General features: G+C 42.4%; 1 protein-coding gene across 3 annotated transcripts in view; it reads left to right on the top strand.

Annotated features, from left to right (window-relative positions):
* Positions 1–2,366: 2,366 nt before the first annotated feature.
* Positions 2,367–13,672, top strand: part of SLC25A36 (solute carrier family 25 member 36) — a 49,066-nt gene continuing 37,760 nt past the window's right edge. The window contains exon 1 of one of the 3 annotated variants that reach the window (XM_004385084.2): positions 2,367–2,611. In XM_004385084.2, the coding sequence (XP_004385141.1) occupies positions 2,571–2,611 (41 nt within the window). In that variant the 5' untranslated portion in view covers positions 2,367–2,570. The remainder of the gene's footprint in view (positions 2,612–13,672) is intronic. The other 2 variants (XR_002825403.1, XM_012558047.2) reach the window with 2 other exon arrangements.

Genomic DNA, 13,672 nt, shown 5'->3' with positions numbered 1-13,672 from the left:
TGTAATTACTTTTGATTTACTAGGTTAAATTGTCTAAACAGAAATACACCTAAAATGGTGCAGCCATTTTGGAAAACAGGTTGGCAGTCCCTCAAAAGGTTAAACATAGAGATACTGTAGCATCAACAATTCCATTCCTAGGAATATACCCAAGAGAACTGAAAGCATGTGTCTATAGAAAAACCTGGACACAAATGTCCACAGCAGCATTATTCATGATAGCCAAAAAGTGGCAACAGCCCAATGCCCATTAACTGACAAAGGATAAACAAAATGTGGCATTTCCATACGATAGAATATTATCCAGCCATAAAAAGAAATGAAGCACTGATACACGCTACAGAATTGATGAACCTGGAAAACATTATAAGTGAAAGAAGCCACTCACACAAAGCCATATAGTGTATGAATTATGAAATGTCCAAAATAGGCAAATCCAAAGAGACAGAAAGTAGATCAGTGGTTTCCAGGGCCTGTGGAGAGGGGAAGAATGACTGCTAACAAGTGTAGGGTTTCTTTTTTTGGAGTGATGAAAATGTTCTAAAATTAGATAGAGGTGACTGTTGCACAACTATGTGAATCTACTAGAATCACTAAATTGTACACTTTCAATGGGTGAATTGTATGATATGTGAATTATATCTCAATAAAGTTGCTATGGAAAAGAAAGAAATACCTCCAAAATACTTTTGGGAAGTATGGCTGGGAGGGGGTGGGTACCAATTTTCTTTTCCACTTTTCTATTGCCAGCTATTACTTCTTGAACTGAATGAAGCTCTGGAGTCAAATGGATTCTGCTGGATTCAAATCCAAGCTCCTCCTGGATGAACTGGGTAATGTTGAGCAAGTTACTTAGTTATTATAAACCTCAGTTTCCTCATGTGTAAATTGGGTATAATAGTACTTACTTCATAGGGTAGTTGTGAGAGTTTAATAAGACAATGGTGTAAAGAATTTAGCCCATATTTACACTAGTAAATACTCAAGAAATATCAGCTGCCAATTTTGTTATTAAAAATACAAAGCACTAAAATAATACTAATTGTAGCTAACACTTACATAGGTGCTTTACCTATTTTAACATTTTAATGCATTTAATCCTCACAACCACCTTGTGAGGTAGGTACTCTTATCCCCATCTTACAGATACCTATTTACTGTGGAATGGATGAACACTTGTCAGTGGAATGCAGTCTGTAGATTTTGTAGGAATTTAGGAGCAGGTGAAGATCATGGTGGCCTGAGGCAACCAATGAAGACTTCATGGTGGAAGTGGCCCTGGAAGAAAAGGAAGGTGGGCCCTGGATAGTCCCTCCTGGGTGGGAAAGGGTAGGGGGACATTGCAGGTGAAAAGGAAATTATGAGAGCAAAGAGGTGAAAATATCAACATTTGTTATTTTCTGTACTTTTCCATACCTTAGAAATAATAATTAACAAACAAACCAAAAAACCCAAAAAACAAATCAATTGCCCTGGAATCGATTCTGACTCATAGCAAACAAAAATTTTAAATATTTAACTGCCATGACATGAAAGAAAGCAAACATTTTCTTTCTCTTAGTCTTTAACACAACATTCTTATGTTTACGTATAATAAACACTTGTTGGTCCCAAAAGTAAAGGCTAGTTTTCTTTACGGTTTTTAAATCTTTAGTGTTTTATTTCAATTTGCCTTTTTTACTTACTATAACTTGCAAAGAGTTTCCATATGGATCTACCTCACTCCTTGTCACGATTGCATAATATTCCATAGTTGAAATGTTCCTTGGTTTATCTCTCCACTCCTCTGTTGTTAGCTGCAGTGTTAGTCGCCCGACTCTTGGAAACCCCATGCGAAAGCATGGAAGGCGAGAATTCTACCTCTGAACCACCAAGGCCCCACGTCTGGGTTCCCTTTTTCTCTTTATCACCAGGATGGTTGCCACAAGTATTCTTGTACAGGCCTTTTCACGCATTGCGCGAGTGTTACTTTGACGAAGACATCAGGAAGCAGAATTACCGGATGATAAATTCAATTTTTTTTAAGGTAAATCAGAAACTAGAGACGCCCCTCAACCCCACTCCGCTTGCGGGCGCGGAACCCAAAAGACTTTCACGTGCGCCCGCGGCCGGGAGCGCGCGGGCCGTGCAGCTTTCCGGGCACGCGGACTAGGTGCGAGGGCGCGGTGACCTACTACCCTCCGAGCACGCGCTTTGGCCCCGCCTCGCAGCCCCTTTCATTGAGAAACACCTTAGCGATCACGTGAAAGAGGCATGCCAGTGGGGTGACGTCACGAAGAGTGGACCAATGGGAGCCTCTGTTTATGGCAGGGTCATCCGAATATTCATCTCCCTCCCCCCTCCCTCCGTAGCGCCGGTCTCTGGCTGTGGCTGTGAGCGCCGAGCTAGAGCTGGAGGCGGCGCGGCAGGAACGCCGTGGGGAGGGCTACGCTGGTTGCTTGCTGCAGCGGCGTCTGTGCGAGCTCCCCTGGGGTGCTTTGCGTCTCCAATCCGGGACCGAAGCCGCCGGCCGTCGCGAGCGGACGGATCCGCGCCCCGCCTAAGGGACCGGAGGACATGCGGGAGAGAGAATGAGCCAGAGGGACACGCTGGTGCATCTGTTTGCCGGAGGGTACGGTCCGGGGGGTGAGGGGGGCGTGGGTCCGGGCTTCTGAGGGTCCTGGGGGCGAGGCGGAGGGCCATGGCCTGAGGCGCGTGCCAGAGCGGTGTTGGGCCTGGATCCCGGGGAACCGGGGATGAGGCCCAGGCGGGCAGGGTTGAGGCGCGGGCGAGGAGGAGCGAGGGGGCTGGAGCCCGGAGAGCCGAAGGCAGAATCCTGGGTGCGGTGTGGTGATGCCCGGGCAGGGAGGGGTGAGGAGGCTTGAGCCCGGGGAGCTGAGGGGTAAAGCCCGCCGGGGTGTGAGGCTTCGGGCCCGAGGGGCCGTGAGGAGGCTGAGGCCGGAGGGGCGGCGGGCGGGGCTTGGGTGGGCGCCTGGTCCCGGGCCGCTGCAGGACAAGGCCCTGCGCCGCGGCCTAGCCGGTCTGCGGGGCCGCGACGAGGAGCGTAGCTCCAGGTCTCGCGTACGTTGTATGGCCCGTGGACGCGGCGGGAAGTGCGGAGGCCGGGGACAAAATGGGCGCCGGGGCTTTCTTCGCCTTCCCTGCTTGCCGCCCAGGAGAGGGCCTCCTCAGGTCGCTCCCGCCCCACCTCGGACCTGGTGCCGCCGGTTTCCGGGCCTTAGTTTCTGCCCGGGTGGATCCTCCGGGCGCCTAAGGCACGAGCGGGGGAGGCTGTGGTCTCGTTCGCAGTAGCTTTGCTGCTTTCTAGGTCTTGGAAAATTCCCTTGCCGAGCTTTTCCAGGTTTCGAGAGGTGGTGCAAAGCGGCAGTTCCTGAGGGTCCGATTTTTTTTTTTTTTTCCCACGAAAACCGACTCTCCTGCACACCCTCTGCTTTTTGTCTTCTGCGGGGGTGGGGAGGGGTCAAACGTTTTGATGATAGTTACTATGTGTGTACAAGATTAGGAGTAAGCCTGAAGTCTCGGTCCGTTCCCTGATTGCCAGCATAAGTGCGACATCAGTTTTGTTGAGCCAGTTTAGTTTCCCTTTTAGATTGGTTCCTTCCAAATTTTTTGGAGAATCATAGCAATTTTAAGAGTTGAAGACTTACTTTATATCTGTAGGTTTAATAGGATTATCAAAAAATGGCTACGTTGAATGATGATGCTGAGGCGCTTTTCTGCCTACATGACCGTGTACAGATTGCATCCCTGTAAGCCCTAAAGTTAGTTTTTAGATCAGCCACCTTAAGAATATTAATCATACGTAAGCAGTTCTACTCACGGTGTCTTGATTTGAGTTGAGATTATATTGCCCATTGCGGTAATACTTTCTTTAGGTAAGCATATTCATTTAGCAAACATTTATTGTACACCAGTTATGGGCCGCCACTGTTCTGTCGTAAAAACAATATTTTTATTTTAATCCATGAGCTTTAGTTTAGGCAAAGCTTGCCTTCTGTATTTCTGAAATGTTTACTACTGGTAATCTTGGCAAATAAAACTATTTTTAAAAATCCATTAGCTGTGTGGATTTTCGGAAACCCTGGTGGCGTAGTGGTTAAGAGCTATGGCTGCTAACCAAAAGGTCGGCAGTTCAAATCCACCAGGTGCTCCTTGGAAACCCTATGGGGCAGTTCTACTCTGTCCTTTAGGGTTGCTATGAGTCGGAATTGATTCAGCGGCAGTGGGTTTGGTTTTTTTGGTTATGTGGATTCTACTATGGTAAATACTTTTGTAGAGGGAAGATGTCTTGTCATGCAGATAGTTGGATTTCCTGGGGTAGATAGATCATGTGAGAAGACCAAAGTTAGGAGACCATAGGTCTAGTTCTTGCTACTATTTTAATTTGAGTGAAAGCAAGCAAACCCTTTGGTTTTAATTGCTTCATCTGTGAAATGATCTCTGAGACTCTTCTCTAGCTTCTAACATTCCACTACTGTACATTTAGGATTTATATGACAAGTTGTATTAAAAATAGGATAACGTTTGAAATAAATGTTAACTTGGTTAATTTCCCAGTTCAGATTAGGATTATCAGTCATTTAATTGTTGTTAATACATGCCAAGGCCTTTCTGGTTAACTCTTTAAGAATAAGAATGAAGGGATTTTGCAGCATCTGGGCAGTGCAAACAGTAAAGCACTCAACTACTAGCAGAAGGTGGCACAGTGGTTAAGAGCTAGGCAGTTCGAGTTCGAATTCACCAGCTGCTTCTTGGAAACGCTATGGGACAGTTCTACTCTGTCCTGTAGGATCTGTATGAGTCAGGAAAGACTCTACGGCAATGTTTTTTTTTTCCTTGGTACTAGCGGAAAGGTTGGTGTTTGAACCCACTCAGAGACCCCTCTGAAGACAGGCCTGGAGATCTGCTTCTGAAAGCCCACAGCCTTGAAAACCCTGTGTTGCGGTTCTGCTGATACACATGGGGTTGCCACAGGTCAGAGTAGACTTGTGGGTAACTAACAACAACAGCAGCAAACACAAATAGACTAGGAGCCCAAAATCAGCCTAGCATGTGCGGGTTATTTAGAGTATTAAGTGGGATGCTTGTATGTAGGACTTGACAGAGGTAGGTGCTCAGCTTTGTAAATTCCCTGCCTTTGCTTGATTCTACATTTACATGTAGTTGCATAAGTTATTTCACTAAAGCTTGCCTTTCTTTTTTAGAGAAATTTTAGAATTAGGAAAGATGGTAGAAATCATCCAGTTCAGCCCCTTCAAAATATGGAAAAGTAATGAGGTGTAAAAAATTGACTTACCCACGATCAAACAGGTTTTCATATATGTACAGTGAGGAATACAATCTTTAAAGATACTTCCTTCTCTGTACAGTATTACATAAATTCAGTTTTGTAGAGTATTCTGGAAGTTTTATGTTCTAAGCATTGTGAATATGTAAAGTGTGTTGAATCGCTAAGATTAAAGATGTCTGATTCTATATACCTCCAAGTTGCTTATTTAAGTAGTCATTTTGGGAATGTTCTTCATAGGAAACTAGATTTTAATTATTTTTATCTTGAATTATGTAAATCAAGAGTTATATATTTCGTTTTTTACTTTAATGTAGTAACCACATAGGGAAAAAGGGAGAGGTCTCGATAGGCTGTTGTGCCTGGGTTATTTCACACGTACGTATCGTTTGGAAAAAGTTATGAAAGTCCTTAATATATTTTTTTGAAGTATAATCTTTCACAGTGGCATTTAATCTTAGGGAAAGATTGTCTAAATATGGAGCTTTTGGGTTGTAAAAATTTTCCTGCTGCTGTTTATAATGGTACATATTCAAGTATGTGTATATCAGGATCTTAGAAAGGTTTCTAAAAGTCTAGTAACTGTTATTAAAGCAGGAGCCTTTGAAATAGAGCAGCACTGGACCGTGGGTCTGGGTGACATAACTCACATGCATAACTCGTGCTTTCTTTAAGACACCCTTTGGTCTCATTATGTTTTTGCCAGAGTTAATTTTCAAGAGTTTGTAAGGTCATTGGTTAGGTTAATTGAGTTATGGTGGTAATTTTCATGGCAGCCTGTGAGAAGGATGTAAGTATGATTTAATTTTGTCCATACATCTATAAACATGTCCGTCTGTGTATGAAGATATAAGCAGTTTGAAATGTATTGTTAAATAGTTTTATTAGAATTATAAATTGTCTAGTTATTGTATCAACTGCATATGCCTACCAAGAGGCAGTTCACTTTTTTTTTATTTGTGTATGAGATTATCTCAAATGGAGGAATAAACTTTCAAATTTTTTGAATGGATGGAAATTTTTTTCTATGTAGCTCCACTTACAGTGAGAAAGCTTTATACATGTAGTGAGTACTATCACAGACTAAGAGATTGTCCAAATTACTGTCCTGGAATTCTATCACTTATTAATTCAGTAAGAAACTCCCACTTGGGTACCAGATGTGTTGATTCTGCAGGAATTTTGTTATACTGATATTTGTTGTTAAATGATTTCATCCGCTGTCTTGAAAGATGAGGGCAGAAGTAGAATATTTAAAAGTATAGTGAATACTTTTCCACTTCACTCGGTCCGTATCTCTTTGTTGTTGTTAGATGCCGTCGAGTTGTTTCCGACTTATAGCAACCGTGTGTACAACAGAACGAAACACTGCCCAGTCTTTATTAGTCCTGCTTAATTTTCACCACCTCCTTTTCCTTCTAAAAATGCATTTTTTCATTCCCACTAAAGAATGCAAGACTAAGGGAAGTTGCTTATCCTGATGTAGAATATTCCCAAAGAAACCATTTTCCAGTAAGTGGATTAGTGTAGCACATCAGTGTGAGTCAGGGACCCCTTGGGAGTTTCTAAGACCCTTTCAGGGGTCTGAAAAGTTAGAACTACTTTCAGAAAAATATTAGAATAATATTTGCCTTTTTCACCCTGCAGAAGCCGTGGTGGGTAGAACTATTGATTCTTGAGCATGAATCAAGGTAGCAGCACCAAGCTACTGGTACCTACCTACCCATTGCCATCGAGTTGATTCCAACTCATAGCAACCCCATAGGACAGAGTAGAACTGCCCCATAGAGTTTCCAGGGAGTGCATGGTAGACTCGAACTGCAGACCTTTTGGTTAGCAGCCGTAGCTCTTAACCACTACGCCACCAGGGTTTCCAAGCTACCTGTAGTCACTGTAATTTTCAACCACTGTGAGTTCCATCTGACTTGTTATAAGTTAGTCTGGCAAGCATATAGAAAATGCCCTCACCATTTCAATAACTTGTGTTGTTTCTTACCCAAACACTAAAGCTTCAGAGGAAATACTTATACAAATATATCAGAGAAACAATTTTTGGTAAGGCTTCCTAAATGATTTTTATAGAATTTGAGGGACATGCCACTTGAGCTGCGCTAACATTTTAATGAAATCTCTTATTTGTTAGGTTCTCCTTTTTTTTCTTTTGCCAATTGTTTTGCCAATTCTACAGTTTCTACATGTATTTTTCAGTGTCATTGATTACATTTTTCATGTTGCACAACCATTATCGCTACCCTTTTCCAAATTATTCCACCACCATTAACATAATCAACTTAATGCCCCCATCTTAGTTATCTACTGCCGCTATGACAAATACAAGAGTGGCTTTAACACACAAATTTATTTTCTCACAGTTTAGGAGGCTAGAAGTCTGAATTCAGGGTGCCAGCTGTAGGGGAAGGCTTTTTCTCTCTTGTTGGCTCTCGAGGAAGGTCCTTGTCTCTTTGAGCTTCTGCTCCTGGACAACGTTCATGTGGCTGGCATCTCTCTTCCCCCATCTCTGCTTCTTAGCGTGCTTCTTTAATCATTTTTGTATCTCAAAAGAGATTGATTCAAGATACACCCTAATCCTACCTCGTTAATAACAAACACAACCCATTCACAAATGGGATTGTAACCACAGGCAGAGGTTAGTATTTGCAACACAAACTTTTGGGGCACAAAATCCGTAACACCCCATAAGCAAAGTTCTCCCTTATCCCTCTCCCCCACCCCTGGTAACTACTAATCATCTTTGATTTCTATATAGTTGCTTATTTCATATAAGTGAGATCAGACAGTACTTGCCCTTTGGTGACTGAGTTATTTCGCTCAGCATATTTTCAGAGTTCATCCAAGTTGTGGCATGCATCAGGACTTAATTTCTCTTTATGGCTGAGTAATACTGCACTGTATATATATATACCACACTTTGTTTATCCATTCATCTATTAATGGACATTTTGGTTGTTTCAGTCTTTTGGCTATTGTGAAAAGTGCTGCAGTGAACATTGGTGTACAGGTTTCTATTTGTGTTCCTGCTTTCACTTTTTCTGAGTATAAATCTATGTTGAGATTGCTGGATCATATGGTAGTTCTATGTTCAGCTTTTTTGAGGAACCAACATACTGTTTTCCACAGTGCCTGTACCATTTTACATTTCCACCAGCATTGGATGAGGGTTCCAGTTTCTGCACAACCTTACCAGCACCTGTTGTTTTCTGTTTTTTAGTCATAGCCATCTTCGTGGGCATGAAGTGATATCTCATTGTGGTTTTAATTTGCGTCTCCCTAATGGCTAATGATGTTGAACATCTTTTTATGTGCTTTTTGGCCAATCGAATATCCTCTTTGGTGAATTGTCTATTCAAGTCCTTTGCCCATTTTTTAATTGGATTACTTGTTTTATTGTTGTTATAGAAGTTTTTAAATATATTTTGGATAGTACAGCCCTTATCAGATATACCATTCCCGAAAATTTTCTCCCGATCTGTAGGTTTTTTCCTTTTTTTGATAATCTTATTAGTTTTTAATTAGACTCGTACCCTGACTAGTCGGTAAATTACAGTGAAGTATTACTTGGAGGTAGAAAAATCACAAAATAGTTCCAGCTGTTCATTTTTTGTTAAAACTAAACACTGCAGTAGTCTGTCAAAATACGTTTGCTTAAAATTAATAAAAATATATTTCTAAAATGCTTATTTAATACAACACACAAATATTATGGACTCAGTCAGAAAAGATTTTGTCCATTTATGAATTCCCCTACCTGTAAGTAACAAGTTTCTTGGTCCATACTTGCTCAAAAAGTTAAAATCAAGGGCATATATCTAACAGTCACAATACTTTGCCGTACAATCCTGGTTTCTTTCCCTGACCAACTCTCCCTAGCTGGATCTTGGGGTGCCTTGGTGAATTGTGTCCCCCAAAAAGATAGTGAAGTCCTAACCCCTGTACCTGTGAATGTGACCCTGTTTGGAAATAGGGATTTTCTTTTGCTATGCTAATAGGACATAACTGACTAGGGTGGATTTTAAACCTAATCCCTTCTAAGTGGTATTTTATAAAAAGAGAAGAATAGACACAGTAACAGATACACACAGGGAAGAGACCATGTGAAGAGACGATGGAATGAATGCTTCAGGCTACTGACAAGGAGGAGCCTGCCCCTCAGAACCAGATGCCCTGATAAGGACTTCTAGCCTCCAAAACTATGAGACAGTAAATTTGTTTTCTTTAAAGCCATCCACTTTGTGATACTTTGTTAAGGCAGCACTTGGAAACCAAGACACTTAGGTTCACCTGGATATAGCTAATTAAAGTCCTTTTAAGTCAGAGGAACTGAATCTAGTGGTTTAGGAGTTTGGGGATATCTAGCTGATGTGGATTTATTATGTCTGCACCTGACCTAGGGATTTATGACTCTGACACCATGGCTGAAAATGTTCTTGTTGCTAGTCATATTCGCTTGGTGAACAATTTCCCTTTTCCATTCCACACTTCCCCACTGGCAACTTCTGATTTTTGTGTTGCTTTAACTTGGGTGGGAAAGCACTTCGAGGCCTCTGCCAGAGGCTTTGCTCTTTATTTTAAGACCTGTTTGCACAAAGATTTTTTATGCTTTGTTTTTTAACCAGTCTTTTGCAGGGCTTCAAACCAGTTGTTCCTGGTTCAGTCACGGCTGAGAAAGTGAAACTGGAACAGACCCAGATTTTTTAATTTTTTAAATTTGGGTGATCCAGAATGATAACTGGAATGGGAAAAATTACAGGTCAAAGCCCTGCTAGAAACTTAATTTTCCTCTTAGAAAACAAGGACAGTGTATGTTTTGCATAGTAACCAAATCTCTTGCCTGTCGGATTTTGCTCAGAGTTGGAAACGGGTGCCCTGCCAGTAATCTAGTCACACTCATCAGGATTTTGAAACAGCTCAGTCTGCCTCTTCCAAGTCTCTCGTTCCAGGGCTTCAACCCATAATTTTTCCCATTCCAGTTATTGTTCCAAATCACTCAAATTTAAAAAATTCGGGCGTCTTCTGGTCTTGCTTCATCAGCCATGACTGAACCAATTCAAACAGGTTCCAAGGCCTGGTCTGTTGGTTCCACTGTGCCTGGCTTCAAAAAAATTTCCATACAGGCGTTTACTGCTTTACTTAAGGGGTCCGTAAGGCCCTTAAGTAGCTAGAACCCTGACATGCTATAATTTTTAACCTCATTCTGTATAATAAGCAACAAGTAGAAGCAACACTTGGAAGTTCTTATACAATGTGCATTTCCAAATGGTTAGTTTTATTAGCATCTGCAGTATTGTCATAGGATAAAAATTTGTCTATATTCTACTCAATTCCTAGTGTGACTTGATTTGCTTATTGTATAATTTGGCAAACAGAATAGTTGTAAATGCTTTATAAAGCTGTTTAGTGATAACTGTGTTAAGCAATTGTTAAATATTTTATAACATCAGTGCATAGTTACATGATTACCTGACTCTCACTAGGCAACGTTGGCATTCTCATATCTTTAAAATTTGCCTGTAAAAATTTTTAAATGAGCATTGATCCAGTCAGTTTCATTAAGAACATGTACAGTTGGCCCTCCATATCTGTGGGTTCTGCATCCACGGATTGAACCAACCAAGGATCAGAAATATTCGGAAAAGGAAAGAGAGCTCAAGGGCCTGGGGGCAACGCCGAGGGCAGCACAAGGCAAGACACGGTTGGCCCCAAGGAACGATGTGTGGCTGTGAAGGAAGAAGCTTCCAGGGGGATGGAGGCAGCACACCCCAGCACAATTTGGACAAGTGAGGACGCTAGGAATGGGGTTGCAAAATTACACTTGCGTGCTTCTTGGCCTGAACAAGGATCTGGTGGAACATGGTTGCAGCAGAGATCTCAGTTCCGAAAGGAGAGGACAAAGTTGGCAGGCCCAGGACCTAGCACAGACTGCACCGTGTATGTGCAACTGTCCAAAGTCACCCAGGATCTCCTACCTGAAGGATTCCACTTCAAGCCTTTGGCTGGAGGGCCGAGATGTGGCTGTCCTTAAAAGTGCCTGCTTTGGGCATTTCACCAAAGAAGACATTCAGGCGACTAACAGACACATGAGGAAATGGTCACAATCATTAGCCATTAGAGAAATGCAAATCAAAACTACAGTGAGATACCATCTCACCCCAGCAAGGCTAGCATTAATCCAAAAACACAAAGTAATAAATGTTGGAGAGGTTGTGGAGAGACTAGAACACTTATACACTGTTGGCAGAAATGTAAATTGGTACAACTACTTTGGAAATCGATTTGACGCTTCCTTAAAAGCTAGGCATAGAAGTACCATACGATCCATCAATCCCATTCCTTGGAATATAGCCTAGAGAAATAAGAGCCATCGCATGAGTAGATACATGCACACCCATGTTCACTGCAGCACTGTTCATGATAGCAAAAAGATGGAAACAACCTAGGAGCCCATCAGTGGACAAATGGATCAACAAATTATGGTATATTCACACAATGCAATACTACACAACAATAAAGAACAACGATGAAGTTGTGAAACATAACGTGGAGGAATCTGGAAGGCATGCTGAGTGAATTTAGTCAGTCACAAAAGGACAAATATTGTATAAGACCACTATTATAAGAACTCAAGGAAAGGTTTAAACACAGAAGAAAACATTCTTTTATGATAACAAGGGTGGGGAGGGAGGGAGAGGGGTATTCACTAGCTAGATAGTAGACAAGAATTAGGTGAAGGGAAAGACAGCACACACTACAGGGGAAGTCAGCACAACTGGACTAAACGAAGGCTAAGAAGTTTTCTGAATACAGCCAAACACTTTGAGGGACAGAGTAGCAGGGGCAGGAGTCTGAAGACCATGGTTTCAGGGGACATCTAGGTCAATTGGCATAACAAAGTTTATTAAGAAAATGTTCTGCATCCCACTTTGGTGAGTGATGTCTGGGGTCTTAAAAGCTAGCGAGCGGCCATCTGTGATGCATCAGTTGGTCCCAACCCACCTGGAGCAAAGGAGAATGAAGAACACCAAAGACAAGGAAAATATTAGCCTAAGAGACAGAAAGGTCCACATAAAGTAGAGACTCCATCAGCCTGAGACCAGAAGAACTAGCTGGTGCCCAGCTACCACCAATGACCACCGTGACAGGGAATACCACGGAGAGTCCCGGATGGAGCAGGAGAAAAGTTGGGTGGAAAACTCAAATTCTAGTAAAAAGACCAGACTTAATGGTTTGATTGAGAGTGGAGGGACCCCAGAAGACAAGGCCCCCAGACTCTCTGTTAGCCCAAAACTAAAACCATTCCCAAGACCAACTCTTCAGACAAAGATTAGACTGGATTATGGGACATAAAGTGATACTCGTGAAGAGCGTGCCTTCTTAGCTCAAGTAGATACATGAAACTAAATGGACAGCTCCTGTCCAGAGGCAAGATGAGAAGGCAGAGAGGGTCAGGAGTTGGTTGCATGGACACGGGAAATCTGGGGTGGAAAGGAGGAGTGTGCTGTCACAGTATAGGGAGAGCAACTAGGGTCACATAACTATGTATAAATTTTTGTATGAGAGACTAACTTGAATTGTAAACTTTCACTTAAAGCACAACAATAAAAATAAACAATAAAAGAAAAAAAAAGTGCCAGCTTTGATCTAGGGCTTCAGGCGTCTGCCCTAACCTGGCCTGACCATCACTATTCCACTTTAGAGCAAAACACTGTTCATTCCTGTTTCATGTAAAAACAAAGAAAAATACTATGCCATTTTATATAAGGGACTTAAGCATCTATGAATTTTGTATCCACAGGGATCCTGGAACCAATCCCCTGCAGTTACCCAGGGAGGACTCTAGTTATGTGTTTTGATATGGACATGGAGGCCCTGGGTGGTGCTGACACTTTAATGTGCTCAGATGCTAACTGAAAGGTTGGAGTTTCAAGTTCACTGAGGCCCCTCGGAAGAATGGCCTAGAGATCTATTCTGACACAACGTGGGGTAGCCATGAGTTGGAGTCCACTTGGTGGCAACTGTTTGGTTTTTAATATGGACATACCAAGGCTGTGGTGACATTTAACTGTTTTATTAGATTCCAATACTAGAAACTGCCTGTCTTAGTTATCTAGTGCTGCTGTAACAGAAGTACCACAAGTGGATGGCTTTAACTAAGAGAAATTTATTCTCTCTCAGTCTAGTGGGCTACAAGTCCAAATTCACGGCACCAGCTCCAGGGGAAGGCTTTGTCTCTCTGTTGGCTCTGAAGGAAGGTCCTTGCCATCAGTCTTCCGCTGGACTAGGAGCCTCTCCACCAGGACCCCCGGGTCCAAAGGATGTGCTCTGCTCCTGGCGCTGCTTTCTTGGTGGTGTGAGGTCCCCGTGTCTCTC

This window comes from Trichechus manatus, unplaced genomic scaffold (assembly GCF_000243295.1).
Source record: "Trichechus manatus latirostris isolate Lorelei unplaced genomic scaffold, TriManLat1.0 scaffold00132, whole genome shotgun sequence".
Classification (NCBI taxonomy): domain Eukaryota; kingdom Metazoa; phylum Chordata; class Mammalia; order Sirenia; family Trichechidae; genus Trichechus; species Trichechus manatus.
This window is presented reverse-complemented; position numbering and strand designations above follow the sequence as displayed.